Raw genomic sequence first — 25,329 nt, 5'->3', positions numbered from 1 at the left:
AGTTTTACACTATAGATTTGAACTGAATGTTACTTGACAAAACCGTTTTTTCAGAATGAGTAGTTTATAGCAAGGCTGACACCACGCAAGCACATGCTTATTGAACATAAATCTGTTAGCTTTCATGGTACATCGACCTTAGCATTTTCATCATAGTATAATTTTATTCCTTTCTGCAAAATCTATCTTTATTTAGTTGCTTATTTGTCTAGCCATTGCTGACGCTATTGTCTTAGCATAAAAGGAAAAAAGGCTCATGCGCATTTGTACTTTACATGCTTGCAGGAGTACAGCCCGTCTAAGACACAGAACCTTGTTTGGTCACTGATGCGATGGATGAGGATGCTGCTAGATGAGGTGATGGCTGCTGAGGGTGCAGCAGAGAACAAGCACCTAAGGGTGTATGTCATGGTACGATTTTAGCTATACATTACTTATCATACCTTTCCCTTTACTCGTAGTCTTCTTTAGATTTCATGGCGAGTGCATATCTCCTTTGGGTTTTTAGGCCCAGTTCTTCTTTGCCATGGTTTGGTCCGTCGGAGCGACCTGTGACCAAGATGGGAGGACTAAATATGACAGCTTCCTGAAAGACCTTAGCCTTGGAAAACTAGAAGCACATCCAATCCCTAAGTCTGTGGGCAAGAATGACTTGCCTTTCCCAAATGAACACACTGTGTATGACTTCATGTATGACGTGAGTAGTCAGATGGGCTATATATGTTACCATATTCCATTTTCATCATCAAAGTTGTTCTATTGCTGCCATTATAATTTCATATTTACACACATCACTACTTGTGTCGTATTTACACAGATGCATCACTACTTGTGTCGTATTTACACACATGCATCACTACTTGTGTCATATTTACATACACACATGACTACTCGTGTCGTATTTACATACATGCATGACTACTCGTGTCATATTTACACACATGCATCACTATTTGTGTTATATTTACACACACGCATCACTACTTGTGTCATATTTGACAAACTAATCGGTATGGTTTATGCTCCTTTTTAGATGCCTGTAAGTTGCCTGTTATGATTTGATAAGCAACAGATTTGCCTTCTCTTCTTCTGTTAATATTTCTAAGTTGTGGGCAGCCAGCCCACCATATCAGTTCTAACATCAACTGAAGGTCTGATGTCTTTGTTGTGCACACTTGAACATGCTGTAACCAGACAATATCAGTACTTGAAGCTTTTCGTATTATGGTAGAACTTTTCTTCTAACTGGCCATGGATAAAGCTGCTTTTATCTTCGTTTACTTTTCCTTTTTTCTTTTCAGATAAAAATGTTTAGTAGTTAATCTAGTTCTTTGTGTGTTACCATTCAGCATCACTGATCATTTCTATTCTGATTCATATGAAAGGCGGTTTCCTTATAGATTTGCTTCGGGCAACTGACTCGATTACGTCTTCAATATGTGGGATTTTTACTAACTGTATACTGATGATTGTGTAAGCTCTTACATTTATGTGAAGTTGGTGACGAACTAGGTGAAGATGCTAACTGTATACTGATGATTGTATAAGCTCTTACATTTATGTGAAGTTGGTGACGGACCAGGTGAAGATGCTAACTGTATACTGATGATTGTGTAAGCTCTTACATTTATGTGAAGTTGGTGACGGACCAGGTGAAGATGCTAACTGTATACTGATGATTGTGTAAGCTCTTACATTTATGTGAAGTTGGTGACGAACTAGGTGAAGATGCTAACTGTATACTGATGATTGTATAAGCTCTTACATTTATGTGAAGTTGGTAACGGACTAGGTGAAGTTGGTGACGGACTAGGTGAAGTTGGTGACGGACTAGGTGAAGTTGGTAACGGACTAGGTGAAGTTGGTGACGGACTAGGTGAAGTTGGTGACGGACTAGGTGAAGTTGGTGACGGACTAGGTGAAGTTGGTAACGGACTAGGTGAAGTTGGTGACGGACTAGGTGAAGTTGGTGACGGACTAGGTGAAGTTGGTGACGGACTAGGTGAAGTTGGTGACGGACTAGGTGAAGTTGGTAACGGACTAGGTGAAGTTGGTGACGGACTACGTGAAGTTGGTGACGGACTAGGTGAAGTTGGTGACGGACCAGGTGAAGTTGGTGACGGACTAGGTGAAGATGCTAACCAAGTGATCATAAGCACTAAGTAGAACTATGACAGTGATAAAACTATTTGTAAAATCGAACTAAATGAGGTATGGAACTAATTGAAGAATAGAAACGTTTTTAGATGAAAGGAGGCAAAGGAAACTGGAAGCCCTGGAATGATTTTATCAAAACCACAGCTATACCAGCAACCATTCCGATAAGACAGATTCTTGTGCCGACCATTGATACAGTTAGGTACACCTACCTCATGAAATACTGCATCAATGCAAAGATTCCTATTCTGTTCGTCGGACCAACTGGAACTGGTATGTATAAAATTGATCAGCGGCTCTGGCCAGATACACGTGTTTATTTAAAAAAGTATGACTCATTCAAATCTATATTGAATGCTATATGAAGCCTAAAAGAGTTTTAAAAAAACCTTACTTAAATTTAATTTAGTCATATAACACCATTCAAAAAGGTTTGAAAACTTCAAAAAAGGCTATGATGGTTGTGTAACTGACCTTTGTCTCGGCTGTTCTAGGTAAGAGTGCCTATGTACAAGACATGATGCTTAATGGACTCAGTAATGAGGAGTACATGCCATCCTTTGTCAACATGTCCGCGCAGACGAGTGCCAACCAGACACAGTTTATCATCATGTCTAAGTTGGACCGTCGTCGCAAGGGAGTCTTTGGACCGCCTATGGGAAAGAAATGCATCATCTTTGTTGATGACTTGAACATGCCAGCTAAGGAGATATACGGTGCCCAGCCACCAATCGAGCTCCTTAGGCAGTATTTAGATCAAGGCAACTGGTAAGTATACAAATCTGCTAGAGTAAAAGGAAGTGTATAGTAAAAGAGTGACCATACACACCCCCAACCAACTCTTCTAACATCGGAACTTCAGCTGGAAAAACAGTTGAAGTTCACGAAGCCAAGTTTGCAGTGAAACTGCACTATTATGCTAAATTTGGTTCTGCCAGCAAAAGCTAAAGCCCATGTTTAATCGGACAACCTATTTTAGTGAGTGCAATATATACAAGTACTTTATATTTTTACAAATGATCAATTTAATTGTGACTCAGACTGCCAGAAATAGAATCATGCTACTATAGAACCAAACACAGATGTAACATAATTACTTATTTGTATTTAGTACCGAATTGTGTTGCCATTCTTTGAATACTTCAGTAGCTCTGGTTGAGATAGTCTGTTCACAAGCTTCAACTTGTCTGCTGTGTAGCCACGACTTCAGGCTAGTTGACAATAAGTCATCTGTACTGCTTGCATGAGATTATATCACACTTCTGGAAGTCATGAACACATAACTCCGTTTCCAGCTGTATTGCAGGCAATAATAATGAGTTGGCTGTTTGGGCAGAGAGTGTTACAACCTTAAATTATTCAAAGAATATGTATGTGAACCTGTTTACAGACAAGACGCTTGCAGCATAATATAGCTTGATATCGACACTTTTTCAATGACTGCTAGGTATGACCTGAAAGATACCAGTAAACTGACACTTCAAGACATCCAGTTTATTTCTGCCATGGGACCGCCTGGTGGAGGCAGGAATGATGTAACTCCGCGGTTCCTTAGACACTTCAACATTGTCAGCATCACCCCTTTCAATGACGAGGCAATGACAAAGATTTTCTCTACTCTCACGACAACCTACTTCAGACGCCAAGACTTCACGACAGATTTCTTCACGCTTGGTCAGCAGACAAACTCATTCAAGTTTTCTACTCTCTAATAATCGCTTGCGCATGTGTATATTGAATGATCAGCAAGGAAAAATTGGTACATCAGAACCAATATGTCATTTAATGCGCTTCATTACCTTATCTTTGTAATGGCTTATAAAGAACCTTTTTACCAATGAAAAGTTTTTATCACAATAATTTCAAGTTATGTTGTTGGCAAGATCTTACTTGCAGGTTGGTTCCGACTGGTAACTGACTATTTGACTTCTTTTTTTACAGAAAAGTACCAATACAAATGTCTGTTACAATTGATGTATTACTGCTTTAGGAAACCAGATTGTGGCAGCAACCTTGATAGTTTATAAAGAAGCGATGAAGCAGTTGTTACCAACGCCAGCAAAGTCCCATTACGTCTTCAACTTGAGAGACTTCAGCAGGGTCATACTAGGTGTATGCCTCATCAAGAAGCCTCAGGTAAGGTTTGGAGTTACTACGAGGTAGGAGTTTAGTTATGGTGCTTCTAAAGATTAGGTGCTATTTTATTGCAATTTGGTGATAGATCTGTGTCTCATGTTATTAACTGCGACTAGGTGGAGAACAAAAAAGTCATGATTCGGTTGTGGGTGCACGAAGTCTTCCGAGTTTTCTACGACAGACTGACAGATGACAAAGATAGAGCCTGGCTGTTTGATCTCATCAAAAAGTTGACCAAAGATGAATTCAAGGAGGGCTTTGACAGCGTATTCGAGCATCTCACAGAAGAATCAAAGGTGCAGGAGGTTGACCTTAGAAGTCTGATGTTTGGTAAGACAAGCAATGCTATCCATAATCCCAAATGTATTCTGTGCCCAATATTTGCTATCTTTAGTAATCTTATCTTTGTTTTCACGATTGCAAGGAAAGAGTGAAGATTTGACAGGCAATTCGTAGGTTGTACCAAATCTCTAGTCTTAAGTAAGCAATAGAACTACTGCAGCTAGCAAAGTAGCGCTCTTTTGAAAATAACTTAGTTATATTTTGCTAAGACGCGAAAATCATTATTATTCAGGAGATTTTATGGTGCCGGACGCTGAACCTGAAGATAGAGTCTATGCTGAAATCTTCTCAATAGACGAGTTCTACAAGATAGCAGAACAATGTCTTGAAGAATATAATAACACCCACAAAAACAGAATGAATCTTGTCATTTTCCGATATGTGCTTGAGCATCTATCGAGAATGTGTAGGATTCTCCGATCTCCTGGTAAGTGACCAATAGCTTCAAATTAAATTTTCTTCCGCTTTATTCTGCAGGCATTTGAAAGTTGTTAGTTAAACGTTTGAATCACCAGTATGTACCAACATAAACCGGTACCAATAATACTTTATCCAGTTTTAATAATGACGCCCAAGAGAAATGTAAAAGTGAGCAATATTAAAAACTGACAAATGCTACAACTATATATAACTTCTGCTTCTTTTGTAGGAGGACATGCTCTTCTCGTAGGAGTTGGTGGAAGTGGTCGGCAGTCATTGACTAAACTAGCTACTGCCATGGCCAGCTATCACTTTTTCCAGCCCGAGATTTCTAAAAACTATGGGACATTTGAGTGGAGGGAGGATATCAAGAGTGTGATGAAAAAGGCGGGAGCTGAGGGAAAACCTACAACATTTTTGATAGCCGACTCACAGATCAAACAGGTTCAAGATTTAATAGAATTATGGACTTGTTGTAAATTTTTTATTCCAGATCATAAACTTTTATGGTTTCAATGGTTTTTATGATATCAAATAATATAACAAGCTTTATGGTATGATGCTGTCATGATGACATAGTGTCATGTGATCTTGTATGCTTTATGAGATGTCATCCTTATCTGCAGGAATCATTCCTTGAGGACATAGACAGCTTACTAAACACGGGAGAAGTTCCCAACCTGTTTGCTACAGATGAAAAGGCAGACATCATGGAGTTGGTGCGACCAGCCATCACTGCAGCTGCTGAAGACAAGAATGCTGACTTTAGTCCTCTCGCATTATTCACTTTCTTTGTCAACAAATGCAAGGAAAATCTGCACATTGTCATTGCATTCAGTCCAATTGGAGACGCTTTCCGAAACAGGTATGGCATATACACAATGGCCACAAGTGCTTGTCCTGTCTCGAACCGCTTTGCAACTAGCAAATTCTAATTCTAGTGGCAAACCTGTTAGATAGCTGGCAAATCATTTAAAAATATATATGTATTTCCTTTCCGGTTGATCAAACTCATAAGTACAAAAAGCAGGATCTTATGTTCGTAGCCATTTTGCTATTTACTGCATCAATCTACTTGCAGGTTAAGACAATTCCCATCACTGATTAACTGCTGCACAATTGACTGGTTCCAAACATGGCCTGACGAGGCGTTAGAGAAAGTTGGTAATAAATACCTTGAAGGACTCGAGATGGAAGATTGGATGAAACGTGAATGTGTCGACATCTGCAAGACATTTCATCAGAGCGCTGATGGACTTTCTACGCGCTACCTTGATGAACTCGGCCGTCACAATTACGTGACACCAACGTCATATCTCGAGCTGATTGGCTCTTTTAAAAACCTACTCGGCGCCAAGCAAGATGAGACCATGAAGGCCAAGAGAAGATATGAAGTTGGCTTAGAGAAATTAGCTTTTGCTGCGTCACAGGTAAAGTAACCTTTCTCCTTAGTATAAACTAATAGAGCATAAGGAGCGCTGTGTGGCTCCAGGCTCCATCAGATAAATGCTAAGCCTTCAAATGTGTAGATTATCCGTATTACCTCTCAGGCATTATTGAAACCGTGATTCATTACAGGTCATTGCATTTAGTTAATTGTTGACACAAAGCATGCTAACAGTATCTTTATTTATTAAACATGTGACAGTTATTAAATGAATCACAAACTAGTGACAAGCAAAGGGTGAGTTTTAGTAAGACATTCCAGAAAGCTTTTAATGTTACCAAGAAACCAAACGAGTTATTTTAGTACAACGAGAGATTATTTATGTCTCTAACTAACCTAACTTTGGTGGCAGAGATGCATCAAAGGAGTTGCTTTACCACAACGAGAGTTGCACTATCACACACTAATCTGCCTTTAGGTGGCAGAGATGCAAAAGGAGTTGGAAGATTTGCAGCCACAGCTGGTCAAGTCTTCAGAGGAAACGGATAAGATGATGATTGTCATAGAGAAGGAGAGCAAAGAGGTCTCGAAAACGAGTGAGGTCGTGGCTAAAGATGAGGCGGTAGCCAATGAGCAGGCAGAAGCAGCACAGGCCCTTAAAGATGAGTGTGAGGCTGAATTGGCAGAAGCTATTCCTGCACTAGAGGCTGCCATTTCTGCCCTTGACACGCTCAAGGTGCGTTGAATTCATAAGAGCTACACAGTCATGTTTTGTATCATTAGCAGAAACTAATTTGAGTATGTCTTGAGATAAATTCTTGCTCTGACCGAGTTAATGTGCTGCGCATTTTTGTAGCCGAGTGATATCACTATAGTGAAGTCAATGAAGAACCCACCAGCAGGTGTCAAGCTGGTCATGTCAGCTGTCTGTGTCATGAAAGACATTAAGCCTGAGAAAATAAATGACCCATCAGGATCAGGTCAAAAAATTCTAGACTACTGGGGCCCTTCGAAAAAGCTGCTCGGTGATATGGGCTTCCTGCAGATGTTGAAAGATTATGACAAGGACAATATACCAGTGCATGTCATGTCTAAAATTAGAAAGGAATATATTACAAACCCAGAGTTTGACCCTGTAAAGGTTGGTCTTGCTTTATAGCACAACTCACTGAGTTGCCTTCTGTCTGTTTTTCACACGAGGTTGAATTTACTAATTTTACTAAACAACAAACATGTAGCTACAATGTTGGAAAGTTTAGGAAGTAACTGTTCAACTTGAAGTTAAAATGCTTAAACATAAAATAAGACTTAAGCTGTTAATCATTCCAGGTAGCCAAAGCTTCATCCGCAGCAGAAGGTCTAACCAAGTGGATCATGGCTATGGAAATATATGACAGGGTGGCTAAGGTGGTGGCCCCTAAAAAGGCTAAGCTGAAAGAAGCTCAGACTCAGTTAGCTGAGACAATGGCGCTGTTGAATACCAAAAGAGCTGAACTCAAAGCAGTTCAGGATCGTCTGGCTAATCTTGAGAAGACATTCCAGGAGATGGTGGAGAAAAAAAAGAACCTCGAGTTTCAGGTAAGGTTTGTCTGTATACAAAAACGTGCGCCACAGGCCTCTTTGGCCAGTAACTGTTCATCTAAGGCAAATTCTTTTATACAAACCTTTTTGCATCATTTTAGGTGGACTTGTGTGGAAAGAAGTTGGTGCGAGCAGAAAAGCTGATTGGGGGACTTGGTGGAGAGAAAGTGAGATGGACTGAGGCGGCAAGCAGGCTGCAAAGTATCTATGAAAACTTGTCGGGAGATGTACTCATTTCCTCTGGAGTTATGGCCTACCTCGGACCCTTTACCATGGCATTTAGGCTGGTAAGCACAAGGACCCTAGCCTACTTACACTACCTATTGATCAGACTTTAGTTGAATGCACTAAAAATGTTTTACTAAAAGATGATAACAAAGCCAGACTTGAATGTAAGCTATTCTTGTCATATATTGTCTTTCCTGTATGCTTGTTGTAGGATTGCACTGGTGATTGGGTGAAGCTTTGCTTATCCAAAAAGATTCCATGTTCTGCTGAGTTCTCTTTAACCAAGACTCTGGGAGAGCCAATAAAAATTCAGCAGTGGAATATAGCCGGTCTCCCCAGGGACAGTTTCAGCATTGACAATGGTGTCATTGTAGCCAATGCAAGGCGATGGTGAGAAGCACAGCTATACGCTAGTTGAGAACCTGGTTATGTAAATCCTAGCCAAATGATAGAGATGGCGAGAGATCAGCATTCTGTCATGTTTTACCTTCCGTAATACCAGTCTCTTTGTTCATTTTATTTCAGTTTCAGTTAAATATGCTGTTATCTAGGCCACTCATGATCGACCCTCAAGGCCAAGCTAATAAATGGGTGAAGAACTCGGAAAAAGACCATCAGCTTGCTGTAATCAAACTCACTGACTCCGACTATATGAGGAATTTGGAGAACTGCATACAATTTGGCAACCCATTGCTTCTTGAAAATGTGGGAGAGGAACTCGACCCATCACTTGAACCCCTTCTTCTGAAACAGACTTTTAAACAAGGTACACAAGCTAAGAAGTCTGTATAACTTTGAACTTTTTCAGTAGTACTTGAGAACCCTTCAATGAATTTTCCCCGTGGGTATAGAGTGCCGCAGCCTGCTGCAGGTAGTAGCAATCTGTCAGCCCCTATTCACATATCCATGTAGCACACTCATAAGAAAGAGAGCTGTAACCTACTACTACTTGCTTACAAAAACAACCCTGAGCTGTCTAATCTTGTTTACTGCTGCTACTAACAACTCGAGTGCAATCCCATGTTCACTTGCTTTACAATCTTTTTGCATTTAGTTGGTATGGCCGGTGAGTAGACAACTCCAATGCAACTATGTTGTATCTTCTCTCTTCCTTTAGATGAAACAAATGTTTCCATTTTCACACCATTTTCACACCATTTTTTGACTTCCTTATTCATAGGCTGACCGTTGATTTTAGCTGGTAGTTTAAATGGCAGAGGGCTTCACAGTTCAACAATATATTAAATTCCGCAATGTAGGCGGAATCATGTAATTCACTTCCCGTACTGCTTCATTTCTTGTGAATTGAATGTCGTATATGAAAATACATTGATTCTCTCATAGCCTCTTTACATTGCATAACTGGGCTTGTTTCCAGGTTAGTATTCAGCCTTGTAAATTTAGAGTAGAGACTAGCCTATCTGACAACTCTTCTCTTAACATCATCTACTGTTTATAATCAAATATAATATATGCATATATATATACAGTATATATATATATATATATATATATATATATATATATATATATATATATATACAGTATATATATATAAACACTGTCACTCCAAATTGTTGCTATTGCTTGACTGGTACAATCAGGTTGCAAAAAGACATTCCTGATGACAAGGTCTTACTATTGCATACAAATGTTCTAGGTGGAGTAGACATGATCAGGCTCGGAGAGAATGTGATTGAATACAACAAAGAATTTAGGTTCTACATCACAACAAAGTTGAGGAACCCACACTACCTTCCTGAAGTAGCTGTCAAGGTCTCACTTCTTAACTTTATGATAACCCCGGAAGGTTTGGAGGACCAACTGCTGGGTATAGTTGTAGCCAAAGAGCGGTGAGTCATCTTAACTTTGCACTCTCATTTAGCACCATTTGTTTTATTTTTTCCTGCTTTAGTCCCAAACGGACTGTGTTGTTTGTAGCGAGCAAAGTTCTTGTATTTCAGCATACAATTTATCTAAAATAAGAGTACACAGAATCGAGTTATATCGTCAGTAACTGTACTCGTGACTTGGGCAACTGTATCTGTAGGCCAGAGCTAGAGGAAGAGAGACAAGGCTTGATTATAACCTCTGCACAAAATAGAAAGCAGCTAAAAGAGATTGAGGATAAGATCCTGCACACTCTTTCAGCATCTGAAGGGAACATTCTAGAAGATGAAAGTGCTATCCAGATCTTAGATTCATCTAAAATTCTCTCTGATGAAATCAGCAAAAAACAGAAGGTGAGAATTAAATTTCTTATGTTGATGTTTAAAATTTACAAATGTAATATAATACTCTGTAGTCACAGTTGTTCATGTAGTGCAGACGTAATATAATACTCTGTAGTCACAGTTGTTCATGCAGTGCAGACGTAATATAATACTCTGTAGTCACAGTTGTTCATGCAGTGCAGACGTAATATAATACTCTGTAGTCACAGTTGTTCATGCAGTGCAGACGTAATATAATACTAGTGTAACATGAAGTAATGAGCAGTTGGCAGTCTTACAAATTGTATAATTCTTTTAGTGCTGAGATTTGAGCAGTTAGTACATATTTTTAACCGGTTCAAGTATGCCAGTCACAAATGACAAGAATTGACAGGTTGCTCAAACGCGTTAAATTATTGTACTGGCAGATTAAGAACCTTATTGATTTAATGTTGAATTCCGTTTCACTGCATTTACTCAATTGAGATAATACTGAATTGCTCGTTTGTTCACAGGTTGCTGAGGAAACAGAAAAGAAGATAGACGCTTCTCGCATGGGCTATAGACCAATAGCTAAGCATTCTGCTAACCTCTTCTTCTCCATTGCTGACCTGCCTAACATTGACCCCATGTATCAGTACTCCCTCAGCTGGTTTGTCAACCTCTTCATCAACTCTATCCAGGACAGGTCTGTACCAACTGAACTCTCTCTTCTCTGCCTGTTTTGTGGCTATTCAGTAATATTTTGTGCACAATTTCTTACATATTTGCTGCATTATGGCTACATTTTATTAGGGTAGTAGATCGAGAACACAAGGGTGTATCAACGATGCAGTAGAACCTGTCAAATATGCAGGGGAATATGTCAGGATGCAAGGGAATATGTCTGGGATACATGGAAATATGTCAGAGATACAGGGGAATATGTTAGGGATGCAGGAGAATATGTCAGGGATGTGAGAAATATGTTGGGTTCGAGTTATAGAGCTTTACACATTAAAGGCATAACAAGCCAACATATTAGGATATGGATTTAGAGTAGCAAATAGAATAACTCATTAACCTATTAGGGATGTTATTCTTACCACCTTACCTAGATAATGGTAGTGTAGATCCAAGTAAAATGACCTGTAAAAGGGATTGTAATAAACTGAAGTATTACTGTACTGCTAGCGATGCATAATCTTACACATGCTATTACACGCTGTCATTTCAGCAATAAATCAAGAATTTTAGAGAGAAGACTGAGATACATGAAGGAGCACTTCCAATTTTCCCTCTACGAAAATGTCTGTCGGTCTTTATTTGCCACACATAAACTTGTCTTCTCATTTTTACTCTGCATTGGCCTAGAAGTGTGAGTATTGTTGGAATTACATTTTAGTTGAACACAGAAGTTGAATTAGCGAGCTGATGTACTGCCAACCTTTTAGCAATGACTGAACTGGATTCTTTTTTGGACAGAGGAAAATACAGTTAAAACAGCCATACTGTTTTGACTATGTTGTGAACCCTTGTTTTTTGTTCAAGGAATGTATGGTCATGCATTGCGTTGGCAGTAGACTAGTTACTAGTTTAACGCTGTTCATTCTTCTCTACTCTCTCATCATGTCGCTCACATCTCTATTGCAGCAATAAATCTAAGATACTCGAGAAACGATTACGCTATCTCAACGAGCATTTTACATACAGTCTCTACACCAATGTCTGTCGGTCACTCTTTGAGAAAGACAAGCTCCTCTTCTCGCTTGTCCTTTGCTCAAAGATATTGTTGTAAGTAAAGGTCAAAACGACCGCCGGCTTAATTGTTGGTGCTTTCAAGTCAACTCCACCAAATTTGTTCCATTACGCCTGCGACTAACAAACACTAACTAGCTAATAGCCAGCACACAACTATAATTTGAAACTATTGTTTTTTTTACGTTCTTGCACTAATTGCTACCATTAGAAAAACCACGTTGTCAAAAGTTGCTTGCTTCCTAGTTTGGTGCTTATGACTAAACCATGCTCGACGGCCCATACCAATGACATCTTCCATATATCTTTTTCTCACTTGCTGTCAGTAAGAACTATTCATCTAGTGGCAGTTTCCATATGCCAACTACCTGCCACACTTGACCACCTGCCACCAGTGTAACCCTCATTCTAATCATTCAGCCACTATCAATCCTTATCCATTCCTAATCCACAAACACATCTTCTACCCACCCCACCAAGCCTGCTTCACTTTTGTTGCAGCCTCCTACTAATGCTATTTTATCCCATTGACCTGCAAGTTGCTTTGTTGTTTGACACTTGACTGTTTTATACCCGTTCATGTACATAATTTAATAGATGTATAGTAAATACCATTGTGTGCCTTCCCATTTCATAAGTTTTATGCAATATGCATTCATCTTATACCTATAATTTTGAATGCCTAACATGGCATGATATACACCCATCTTCCTATGGCTTATGCATTGTATTCCTGACCATTCACTTCAACAGCACTGATTCTTGCATAATATTTGGTTTTTAGCGCTAAAAACGAACTAGCCCAAGACGATTTCATGTTTTTTCTCACCGGGGGTGTTGGTCTTGCCAACACCAACCCTAATCCAGACAAGAGTTGGTTAGTTGATAAGAGCTGGGATGAGATATGCAGACTCTCTGATATTAAACCATTCAAAGGGCTCAAGTAAGTAGCGTTATCTCTATGCAGCTGTAGCTAGTAGGTTTATGGCAACTGCATGAATATTTTTTGGCTCAATTGGCTGATAAATTCTGTGGTATTGTTATTAGAGAAGATGTCAGCAAAAACATTGACGTGTGGCGAGCTTTCTATGACAACAAAGAGCCTCATCTTGCCAGTCTTCCAGCCCCATGGGACACAAAGCTCTCAGACTTCCATAGCATGATGGTCTTGCGTTGCATACGCCCAGATAAGATGATTCCTTCTATCACTAAATTTGTTACTAAGAAACTAGGAGACAAGTTTGTGCAACCACCGCCATTTGACTTGGCAAAGAGCTATGGAGATTCCAATTGCTGTGCACCTCTCATTTTTATTCTCTCCCCTGGTGCTGACCCTACCATGGCGTTGCTCAAGTTTGCCGATGACAAAGGCTTTGGTGGTAAACGCTTCAACTCCATCTCCTTGGGTCAGGGTCAGGTGCGTCGAAAATTTTCTCTGTCGATACAAATGATCTCGGCATGTATAATAGCAGCAGTAGTTACACACTGTGGCTGCTGCTATACTTGAGGAATAAGTTTGGCTGGTTTATTTGCAGGGACCAATTGCTGCTAAGATGATTACAGAAGCAAAGGTTAGCGGCGCTTGGGTTTTGCTCCAGAACTGCCATCTGGCCGTTTCATGGATGACTGCCATGGAAAAGCTGTGCGAGGAGTTAGTCCCAGAGACCACACATCCTGACTTTAGGCTCTGGCTCACCAGCTATCCTTCAAACAAGTTCCCCGTGACAGTCCTTCAGAATGGAGTGAAGATGACGAATGAGCCACCTACAGGTCTCAGGCAGAACTTGCTTCAATCCTACCTCAATGATCCGATTAGTGATGAGACCTTCTTCAACGGCTGCGGTGAAAAACAACCAGTAAGTCAAACCACCTTTATAAGCTGTGAAAATACAGGTCTTGCAATCTTTCATTTGTCCACCTTTCCCATATATTCTTGCACATTTTAACACTCTTTTTAATTTTAGCACTTTGAAAAGTTGCTGTTTGGTCTTTGCTTCTTCCACGCGCTCATCCAGGAGAGGAGAAAGTTTGGCCCTTTGGGATGGAATATTTCGTATGGATTCAACGAATCTGACTTGAGAATCTCGGTTAGACAGTTGCAGGTAACCATCAGTTTTAAATCTGTACACCTGTCAGAGTATGTCATTAGTTTCAGTCTCACCGCCTCGAGCACAACTAGAGTGTTTGACAAACCAAATATTATATGGTGCCAGGCTGATGGGCGCTTTCAGTGGTTTCACAGACAACATCCTAATACTGGTTGCTATATTGATGATGCATGTACAATGTAGATGTACCTGAATGAATACGATGAAGTACCATTTGATGCCATATCTTATATGGCTGGTGAGTGCAACTATGGAGGCCGTGTCACTGATGACTGGGACAGACGCTGCCTCCTCACTACACTCCGTGATTTCTACAATCCAGCCATCATAGATGACCACAAGTACAAATTCTCCCCGAGTGGCAACTATTACGCGCCTCCAAAAGGAACATATGAAGAATATGTAGAGTTTATTAAGGTAAATGGCAGAGTAGAACTGTTGCACAACCGCTAGTAGCATACATTTAAAATGGTATCACAGTCCTTCAACATAAAATGTTGGTGTTCTTGTAAGGAGTGCTAGGGAATCTCACCAAGAGTATCATGATTCAATGTTACCATTCTGACGAATTTTACATCCATCTTGATGTGAATAATCAGTGTTATCATATATCATATACAGCAAGTGAGTACCCAAAAGGGATGCTACAGTGGGCTGTATGAATTGATAGTTAACAGTTGTACTAATTGAATAGCTTGAAAGGTAGGGCAGCATACAGAGAAAATATGGTATATTGCCCAAGGCATCATTACCGTAAAAGCAGCTGTTATGTGTACTTAGTAAAAAAATGTGCATAAGGAAGTAGACATGGTTACTTGAGTTACTTCATATAATTCTTTGCCATTGTTTTAGCTGTAACATTTGTATAATTTCTCTCCAGAACCTACCGGCCACTCAACTACCAGAAATATTTGGGATGCATGACAATGTTGATATCAGTAAAGAGCTACAAGAAACAAGAGAGCTGTTTGACTCTGTCTTACTGACACAAGGCGCTAGTGGTGGTGGGGCTAGTAGCAAGGCTGATGAGGCACTGAACTCAATATGTGAAGACATCTTAAAGAAGGTATGCGTGTTGTGATAAAGTAATATTGACTTTGTGGACTGATCAGATATGCAACATTCACTGCTATATTTGACATATATCTCTGACAAGTGCGCAAAACAAAATTGGTTAAAAGCGCTTGCATTAGCAATGATCAAACATGGGAGTTGTGACTGTATTATTTGTGCCCACAGTTGCCCAAAAACTTTGACTTGGAAGCAGCAGGAAAGAAGTTTCCTGTAACTTATAATGAAAGTATGAACACAGTCTTGACACAAGAAATGGAGAGATTTAACAAGTGAGTATTTTACTATGGTTGGACAGGTATGATTATCCATAGTTCAGCTATAAAACATCAGGCAAACTACTGTCTCCAAAGGTCGATTTTAACTAAGCATGAAGATGTGAATATCTATGGTTTAGCTGTACAGCATCAGACAAAACTACTGACCACCAAAGGCCATTGTGATTATCCACAGTCTAACTACCGCATGTTGCATCAGGCAAAACTACTGTCTCTAAAGGGCCATGGTGGTTAGGACTAATTCTGATAAAATTATTTTCCAGACTGCTGTCGATTATCCGAACAAGTCTGATCAACCTGCAGAAAGCCATAGTGGGATTGGTTGTCATGTCATCTGAGTTAGAAGGAGTGGCCGCCAGTGTTATGATTGGCAAAATTCCTGCAACATGGGCCAAGCGCTCATATCCATCGCTGAAGCCACTGGGTAGCTATATTAACGATTTCCTCGACAGACTTGCCTTCCTTCAGCTTTGGTACGATGAAGGAAAACCGGCGGATTATTGGGTCTCTGGGTTCTTTTTCACTCAAGCCTTTCTCACAGGTGTCCGACAGAACTATGCCCGAAAGTACACCATACCTATTGATACGCTTGACTTTGACTTTGAGGTGACTAATTACTCACTGCTTTTTGTATAATTCTAGTCCACATCCCTCAGTAGTCTTTGGCTTTGTTTAATGCCTGAAAAGCAAACTAATAAATTCAGATGATGATGTAATCTTTCAAAGCTGACGATTGTCAAATATGCTTATGAGCAGAAAGAAGATAAAAGTCAATTAGAACAATTCCCTCTAAGGTGTAGCATAAGGAGTTATTTCCACTTTTTGGTTCTTATAAAAACATCTTTTTAGGAAAAGACTCAGACAAGCAAGAAAACTTGCACTACCCTCTCTCTAACTTTCACTCCAACAAATACCACTGCAATCATTTATCAATAATAAATGATTGCAGTGATATTTGATAAATATTACAATGATAAATAGTAAATAATAGTAAAGCCTTTATTTTTATAGAGTTTATTTGCATGTCACTTGTACTACGGACAAGCATAGGTTTGCGCACTCACAAAAACCACTATGATATGTTATAATGCAAATATGTAGCAGAAAGCCTACAAAAACGAAGTTGCCTAACTAAGATAACTGGTATTGTGTTGTAGCTGTTGACTGAAGACCGATCAGAAACTGCACCTGATGATGGTGCTTATGTATATGGCTTGTTTTTGGATGGGGCCAGGTGGGATCGCAAAGAGTAAGTATAGAGACTCGTGTATTCATACCAAATGCAATGGAATGTTATATGGTAGATCATCAGCATCATTGTAAGTGATGCTATATTTAGAAGTGAAATGTACTTACATGGCACATGTACATAATGTATGACTGAAATAAACAAAAGCACCCTTAGAGTGGCTTTGCCTTAGATTGACAAGAGAAAGTGATTCGATGCGTTTTTCTATCTATACAGGAATTGTCTCACTGAACAGTTATCTAAAATCCTCAATGACAAGGTGCCATTAATTTGGCTAAAGCCCGCCCTGAAAACAGCTATAGATGTGTCAGACAAGCGGTATGACTGTCCCGTCTACAAGACGAGTGAAAGGAAGGGAACTCTGAGTACAACCGGACATTCCACTAACTTTGTTGTCAAAATGCTTCTGAACACTAAGCGTCCTGTACAACACTGGATTAAAAGGGGCTGTGCTCTTCTCTGCCAGCTTGATGATTAAACCTATCTGATGAATAGCTCTACATTGAGCTCTACACTCACTATTCAGCTGGATAACGCTCAAATTCACAATAGCAAAAGGGATTTTTTAAACTATTTATTCCATATTTTAGATATACTGCATTTTAATCGTAGAGGTCAACCTAACCTTTACAATTTGTATCTTGTATTGACTATAACAGGTTTTGCCATCATCAATAGATTTAAACTATTTAAATGCTGGCTAATTGTCAATATGATTGTCTCGATGATCTGTCAAGATATTTATGTACCTTGTATACCAGGTAACTTTGCTGTCTAAACATCTGGCATTGTTATTGCAGTATGACAAACCTGTGTCAGTCAATGAAGACAAATGGCAAACTAAGTATCAAGGCACACAATCTAGACAAATGTATTTTTATACGAGAGAGCGACGAAAAACAATTATTGTCTAGCTAGAGTCAACAAAATCTGTCACTGGCCAAATTGTGTTAAACAGGAAAGCTTGCAGAAAGGGCAAGGCTCATTATAATTTCAGATGTAGAAGTATTCTATGATGTAGATAGTAAAAACTGCTAGCATTTGTTGAAAGCTCCTCTGAAATAAACTACAAGTATTTCATAATTTTTTTAATAATACCAATGCATCAAAGGTATTATTAAAAAATTATGAAACGTATCAAAGGTGTATCATTAGTCGTTAGAGCTAAAACTTTCTATTATATGTGAAGATAATTACAAAAAACTATTGTCTACATTCGCTATGTTTCAAAATTCCACTAAGTAAAGTCAAATTTCCACATAAGTTTGATTCTGAGATTCGCTTCATATGCTAACACCGTATGTTGGTTAATTCACAGCCTGAAAGCCTATGATGCTTCCGCAATTAATACTGCAGGAAACTAGGTAATTGGTAAAAAATTAAATTGTTTAACAGAAAAAAAGAGCTTTTTACAATTGAACAGAAGTGTACACACAGTGATGTGAAGGCTGTAAAATACAGGCGTTTATAGATATGCGGATAATTTACTCAATTCAAATTCAATAATAACTTGACTCAAATTTCTTAATATACTGTTTTTAATTTCCATCAGCCTCTTTATTTTTCCTTATGAAATTGCGGTGCTTTGAGCATTTTATGAACTTTTTATGTTGAAAATTACTTTGGGTGTAGAGTTAAATACTTGTTAGAATTTTACTTTGAATTCTAAAAAGTTGGTATATTTACAAAATCATACGAAGAGGTTTTCTGTAGTTACAAACTACAAGAGTTTTCTGAATACTTACTCCACCATAAAAGTACAAGCATTAAGTGACTCTCTCCTTTTTTTACAAATGACAACTTGACACACAGCCAAATATTGGTGAAACATACTTATAGGCCATGGGCCAAGGCAGTTTATCTTGCATTTCCATTGGAACCCCCTTTTCAGTGGCAATTTCTGCAGTGATTTAGACTAATTATGGTATGGAGAATTCAAAACTGAAAAGTTGTCGCAGCTGCCATTCCCACTTCTATGAAAATTTGATAAAAATGATATTTTAGGATATATCTCCCTGTAAATAAGATTTCTTTAATAGAAGCATCAGATTTGCAACTTTTATCATAATCATTTGCAGTGATTTAGAATGTCAGTAATAAAGTAAAAATTCATCTATCAATCTATCTATCTTTTCGAACATTCCATATCCTACGATTGTTACACGCACATGTAAACTATATACATGTATGTACGTATATGTCCACATGTATATAATTGTTTATTGTTTTATTTTACAAAAAAATTCAAAACACTATAATTATGTTTTATAACCTAACACTAATGAATCATAGAAAATAATAAGAACGCTGCAAGCAGTGTGAACACGGTGATTATTATTAGCATTATTATTAGTAGTATTATTAGTAGCTAATATCAACAGTCTTACAAAAGGAGCTGGGATATTTCAAAATATCGCATATCCTAACTATTTGCTCAATATGTTGAGTTCTCAGTCATTGTTTTCACCATAGGCATCCTCTTCTACGCTCGCTTTGGTTTTGTTTTAGTGCACGCATGTGCAAAGCTCTGTTTAAGGCAGCTTTGCCATGATACTAGCACATCAGTTCCCTCAGCACCTGGATCTTTAACACTCCTATAGAACTGCTTGTATAATATCAGGTGAAGCGATGATTCTGGTATGACACTTTACTGCATACCCATCAATTTTCTTACTCAGTATCCACCCGTGTAAAGAAGGACATGGAAATGGTGCATTGACAAGTTATGTTGTTGCCTCTTTCCATATACATGTAGGTAGCTGCTACATAATTGACACAATGCACATATTTTTTCAGCAATTGAAGGGAGGAAACGACTGGCCTAGACCTAGACACAAACAGTCTGTCCCTTAATCAGTTGAAGCCTGTGCCATTTTACTGGGTCCTATCTTCTTGGCCATAGAGTCTGCATGTGTAAGTCTCACAGAGAGAATAAAGTTGCCCCAAAACTTACATGATTTTTCGAATCGACTTCTGTTTTGATGAGTTTCCTATGACTCTTTTTCCCTTTGCCTGCAAAGGATGAAACTGCATCACAGCTAGAAAAACCATGCAAACCTATGAGATTTTCACATTGGAAGTTGATCTTCGAGCTTAATAGCCCTATTCTTGCAAAAGTTTTGGATCACAAAATTCACACAAGCAGCCTTGTACTTTTTAGTATGAGCAATAAGCACATCAATAATGGTATCAGCAAGTTGACTGAATGTTAAAGAGATGGAACTGGCAGGCAGGGCTTGCATTAGCCCAATGGCATCCAAAAAGATGGCCCCCACATCCTCAATAGCTTCGAATCACTGCATTTATGGTAGTTTGATCATGTCTGCTATAAATATGAACTAGTCCTCTGAGAAGGTTTCTCATTCAGTTGCCTTCTGGGAACCTGGGCTGTAATATCCACAAACTGCAGTTAAAGGTCCAGCTCTCTGATTGCCACCTTACATAAAAAAGTTCCAAAATACTATAGGTAAGTAGTGAACAATCTTAATTGATTCTGTTGAGGCAAGACTGATCAACATTTTCACCAATTACGCAGTTGTGTATTGAGCATTACGCAGATATACTTGTCAGAACCTTCAGTCTTGTCACCTTTAAAGCAATCACATCTTGATCAAAGTTTTACAAAGTGCACGTTCTTCCTGTTTGATGGTAGCAGCATTTTTCAATCCATCTGCATATGTAGACAGGAGCACTGCTCGCAAAATTAGCAAGTTGTTTATGTGAAACCATGCTTGAAGATGTCACTAGGAGTTTAAATCCGTTGTGAGGGCCATAGTTACTCGTACGGCGATATGATGCCAATAATTGGTGCCATACCAGTACAAGTTGGTCTGCAAAACAATACAGGGCACTGCTTATAAATTACTTACCGTATCAATTACTTAATCATAGTCAAAACAACTGAAGAAATCATATTTTAGGTTAATTTACAAGATGGTTGGACATACCTGCAGACACAGTTTTAGCCACTTGAAGGACAGCTTTGCAAGTAGTTGATTTGTGTGAGTAGTACCACACTTTCTTTTCATATATCAGCTGTACATGTTTAAATGTAGGTCTTGATGTGTATAGGTGGACAGAAGAATTGAATCTTGTGATTTGCTTTGGTTACTCATCTTCATTTTGACATAGTGTATCATGAGTAGCAGGTTTCCAATTCTTTTCATGTGGCTAAATGAGTGCCAGGACAACATTGCCTGGGGAAATCACCACCACTTAATCAGCTTAGACCAATAAACTAGAGTGAATACATGCATGATTTGTCCATTTGATAAATGAGGGCAAGACTAATGGTTGATGCCTTTGAAATTTAGTTATTTCTCAAACTGAATACAAGCATCTTGATCAGTAGCCACCACTACTAGTTTGTATGGATTTCAATGTCTGCATTCCTTCGATCTTAATAATGATTATTAATGATGTACTTGAATTACATAATAATTATTTTGTAGAATAATTATCAGTTGCATTATCTCACCTTAAATGTTTGAGTGGTAAAGTATCGCAAGTTTAAAAAATACTCCCTCACCTCACTGTGTTTTAACTTACCAAGCTCAATTTTACTGTTGTTAGTATCTGATAGCATTTTCTGTAAATCTGGGAGCCCTTGCCGACAAGTTGAAGGCATACACTATTGATAAGAGGCCTTTCAGGCTCTTAAAAAATTTTTTTCCAGCTTTTTAGACAGAGACCAAGTGTTTGACCTGTGTGCTTGGTCAATGTTTATCAAATTAATTTCTTGAGAGCCATGTATGTGGGATACACAAGTCATATCAAGGCTCAAACCATGAATGCACTTATCTTGAATCTTATTATTTTCTGTGATTCATCAGTGCAGGTTATAAAACATAATTATATTGTTTTGAATTTTTTTTGGTAAAATAAAGCTATTGAACCATACAATTATTATATATATTACATATATATATATATATATATACATATATATATATGTATATGTATATACATATATACATATATATTATATTATATATACACATTTACATATACGTATATACATGTATATAGTTTAAATGTGCGTGTAACAATCGTAGGATATGGAATGTTCGAAAATAGATAGAAGATGAATTTTGACTTTACCACTGACATTCTAAATCACTGCAAATAATTATGATAAAAGTTGCAAATCTGATGCTTCTATGAAAGGAATTTTATTTACAGGGGAGATAAATCCTAAAATATTATCTTTATCGAATGTCTCATAGAAGTGGGAATGGCAGCTGCGGCAACTCTTCAGTTTTTAATTCTCCATACCAAAATTAGTCTAAATCACTGCAGAAATTGCCACTGAAAGGGGGTGCCAACGGAACATTATTTCTAGAGCTCTTCTGCCTGCTTGGCCCATAGCCTACTTATTAATGGTTAGATTACACCCACGTTGGGCGCTCAAAGAACATCAAATAACAGTGTTTTCAACTTACAGAACATCGATTATCACAGTTTGATTCATACAGCATATTTAGCAAGTTATTTTATGACCCTCTCTTTGTTCCAGCCATGCTCATCTTGGTATAACGACCCAAATGTTACTCTTGAGTTATTTCATGCAAGGTTTATCAATCTTAGCAAAAATCAACTTGGCATGTATGAACTTGAGTCGATGTGATGTCTGTGAATTACTAATGTTCATTGATTTAAAGTATAATCAACAGTTTCTTTTCATACGGTAAACTGCAGTTATAAATTGCTTGAGGATTTTGTCACAAGTGATTCTCCAAGCTTTTTACTTTCACTTTATTTGGTCTTTGAGACTTGTTCTGTTCTTCTATAGACTTGAAAGGAGACATAAATGCTGTTTTTATAAGCAAATTCATCTTTTTTTAATACACAATTTAGTTTCCTTTTTTCACATATATATATGTATATATATATATAGATATATATATAAAAAGAAATGGTGTCCTCACCCCAGTTAACTCATATGGGGGGTAATTTCTGCTCCAACTCGGGTCTCCTATCAGATACCTGGGTGTTTGAGCACTCGCCCAAAGATCTTAGCTGTTTCCAATAGCACACTTTTCTGCAACTCACTTGAGTTGATTGCTGTCGGTATCTGGGCAAGCCAATATTTATGAGTAGATGTTATTGCACCCAGTGCTCCAATTACTACTGGAATTACAGTTGTTCCTACATCCCAGCATTTTCAATCTCTTCTCCAAGAAGTAGATATTTCTCTACCTTTTCTTTGCTGGCTATATTGTAGTCATTGGGTACTGCTATATCTATTATAGTAGCCCTTTTGTTCTCCTTGTCCACCACCACTATATCTGATTAGTTTGCTAGGACATGCTTGTCAGTCCGGATGAAGAAGTCCTAGAGGATCTTAGCATGGTCATTTTCATTGACCTTACCAGGAGCTTACCACCAGTGTTGTGGTTTATTAAAACCATACTCATCACATAGACTTCTGTACACAACACCTGCAACATGATTATGCGGCTCAGTGTATGCGTTTCCTGCTAGCTGCTTGCATCCACTGATGATGTGTTTGATGGTCTCAAGTGCATCTTTGCACACCCTGCATCTAGGATCATTTCTAGTGTGATAGATTTTTGTTTGGAGTTGCCTTGTTAGGAGCATTTGCTCCTTGTATTGGCTGTTAAGTTTCATTTGTTCAACCACATACATGTATATGTCTGGTGGAGATTGCCAACCTTAGATATTTGTTGGTGGTAAGCACCATGATGAGGCTTCATGTGCCAGTAAAGTTCCTTATCATCACTGCGAGACTCCATTGTCAGAGCAGCCAATTGAAATTCAGCTAACAATCTGAGTTGAGGCTGATCTGAGGTAGCCATGGAGGCTGCATAGGCTTTAATGCTTTGTTCTTCCTTTTTCACTGTCTGCTGTACACTTTTGAGTCCTCTACCTCCATCTTTCCTATCGAGATACAGTCTAGTAGTAGCAGATTTTGGGTGGAGTGCTCCATGCATGGTCAGCAGTTTATGAGTTGCTCTATCTGTTTCCTTGATGGCTTCCTCAGTCCACTTTATTATGCCTGCTGGGTATCTTATTACTGGCAGTGCGTAGTTATTTATAACCATGACTTGATTTCTGGCATTGAGCCGGCTTCGTAGGACCTGCCGAACGCGCTCCTTGTATTCGGTAATGCCTTTGTGACGTACTTCGGCTTCGTGGTTGAGGTTGCTTTGCATAATTCCCGAGTACTATGGGAATTATGATATATATATATGTACATATATATATATATGTATATATATTCATATACCATATATATATTCAGCCTATATATATAGACTAGTTGAATTTTGACTAAAATTTTTCCGTGCTAGCTACAACGTTGTTTCGCATTTGGCGCTTGACAGGCTGTGACTGATGGTTTTGGCGGGATGGGGCGGTGCTTACAAATTTTTGAGAAGATAACTCCACACATGCCTGTGTGTTGATTTCAATTCATTCTTTTTGTTTAGTGTCGCTAATTCAGTCTTAAATATGATGTAATATTTTTTTAATAGGCATAAGTTGCAGCGTTTTGTTCTATTGTTGTGGGGTTGGACGCAGGCTTTCATTTTCAAAGTTATCTCAAAGTTTTCGTTGTTGTCTTTTGAATTCCCTATGTGTTTACTAGGTTTGGTACGATTTTGTTTACTTTCCTGGTTGACCGAAGCTTTGCGGTTATTGCATCTGGATGTGAATTCTGTTGCATTGCGCATAATCCAATAGATGATTCTGTTTTCATGTCAGTTTTATTTGTCATTTCAGCTTGGTAGATTATGTTTTTGTTGATGCACTTGTTGTCTAGTGAGCATTGGTCTTTTTATCGGTAATTGCATTTTCTGTTTGGCTTATTCTGTTTGGTTCATTTTTTTGTGCAAGTTTATTGTTCTGTGCTTTTATTATTCTCTCCATATTCGGCATACATGAGTAGCTGATTTTACATGTGTATTTGCTAAAGATTTTGTGCAAAGGGTGTTCTTTGTAAAAGCATCTGGTAACAATTTGGATGTATTTCTTTTCTAAGGTGGTTGCGACACTTGAGTTATATGTGGGGTTGTACCAAATAGTTTTGCGCTGTTTACTGTGTTTTTGTTTGTTGTTGTTGCTTCTGTTGTGTATTGGAGTTCATGGTTATAGTCACTTTGCCTTAGTGCATCTTGGTGCGGTTGTTTCATTTTGTCAAATTCTTGTTTGCTTGATGACAGGGTGCTTAGTCGTTTGTTTATGTTTATAGGGACGTTGTTGATTATGGTTTTAGGGTGGTTGCTGTGTTCATGTACATATAGTATTCTGTTGTCTGATTTTAGGTAGGGACTTGTGTCAAATTGAAAGTTACATCTAGAAAGTTAGCTATTTGTTTGTTTCAATTACGAGTTTTAGCTTGTGGTCTCTGAAAATTTTATAAATTAATTTTTATGCTGTCTTTTTTGGAGAATGAAGAAGA

The 25,329-nt window shown here is 38.4% G+C and overlaps 1 protein-coding gene across 1 annotated transcript in view; it reads left to right on the top strand.

The window, feature by feature from the left end:
- The window catches only part of LOC137391945 (dynein axonemal heavy chain 12-like), a 31,794-nt gene extending 14,226 nt beyond the window's left edge, over window positions 1-17,568 (top strand). Inside the window, exons 29-59 of the mRNA XM_068078510.1 lie at window positions 286-411; window positions 509-701; window positions 2,254-2,430; window positions 2,652-2,925; window positions 3,605-3,831; window positions 4,148-4,293; window positions 4,410-4,623; window positions 4,868-5,062; window positions 5,285-5,499; window positions 5,682-5,920; window positions 6,137-6,485; window positions 6,921-7,178; window positions 7,299-7,583; window positions 7,772-8,020; window positions 8,125-8,310; window positions 8,463-8,641; window positions 8,803-9,017; window positions 9,912-10,104; window positions 10,302-10,494; window positions 10,980-11,152; window positions 12,097-12,237; window positions 12,986-13,144; window positions 13,249-13,618; window positions 13,737-14,057; window positions 14,166-14,303; window positions 14,493-14,726; window positions 15,190-15,375; window positions 15,549-15,652; window positions 15,922-16,264; window positions 16,816-16,907; window positions 17,124-17,568. Coding sequence (XP_067934611.1) covers window positions 286-411; window positions 509-701; window positions 2,254-2,430; window positions 2,652-2,925; window positions 3,605-3,831; window positions 4,148-4,293; window positions 4,410-4,623; window positions 4,868-5,062; window positions 5,285-5,499; window positions 5,682-5,920; window positions 6,137-6,485; window positions 6,921-7,178; window positions 7,299-7,583; window positions 7,772-8,020; window positions 8,125-8,310; window positions 8,463-8,641; window positions 8,803-9,017; window positions 9,912-10,104; window positions 10,302-10,494; window positions 10,980-11,152; window positions 12,097-12,237; window positions 12,986-13,144; window positions 13,249-13,618; window positions 13,737-14,057; window positions 14,166-14,303; window positions 14,493-14,726; window positions 15,190-15,375; window positions 15,549-15,652; window positions 15,922-16,264; window positions 16,816-16,907; window positions 17,124-17,385 — 6,636 coding nt within the window. The 3' untranslated portion in view covers window positions 17,386-17,568. The remainder of the gene's footprint in view (window positions 1-285; window positions 412-508; window positions 702-2,253; window positions 2,431-2,651; window positions 2,926-3,604; window positions 3,832-4,147; window positions 4,294-4,409; window positions 4,624-4,867; window positions 5,063-5,284; window positions 5,500-5,681; window positions 5,921-6,136; window positions 6,486-6,920; window positions 7,179-7,298; window positions 7,584-7,771; window positions 8,021-8,124; window positions 8,311-8,462; window positions 8,642-8,802; window positions 9,018-9,911; window positions 10,105-10,301; window positions 10,495-10,979; window positions 11,153-12,096; window positions 12,238-12,985; window positions 13,145-13,248; window positions 13,619-13,736; window positions 14,058-14,165; window positions 14,304-14,492; window positions 14,727-15,189; window positions 15,376-15,548; window positions 15,653-15,921; window positions 16,265-16,815; window positions 16,908-17,123) is intronic.
- Window positions 17,569-25,329: the final 7,761 nt, after the last annotated feature.

Source organism: Watersipora subatra, chromosome 3 (genome assembly GCF_963576615.1).
Source record: "Watersipora subatra chromosome 3, tzWatSuba1.1, whole genome shotgun sequence".
NCBI classification, from domain to species: Eukaryota; Metazoa; Bryozoa; class Gymnolaemata; order Cheilostomatida; family Watersiporidae; genus Watersipora; species Watersipora subatra.
The sequence above is the reverse complement of the archived record's forward strand: the minus strand, read 5'-3'. Positions and strand labels throughout refer to the sequence as shown.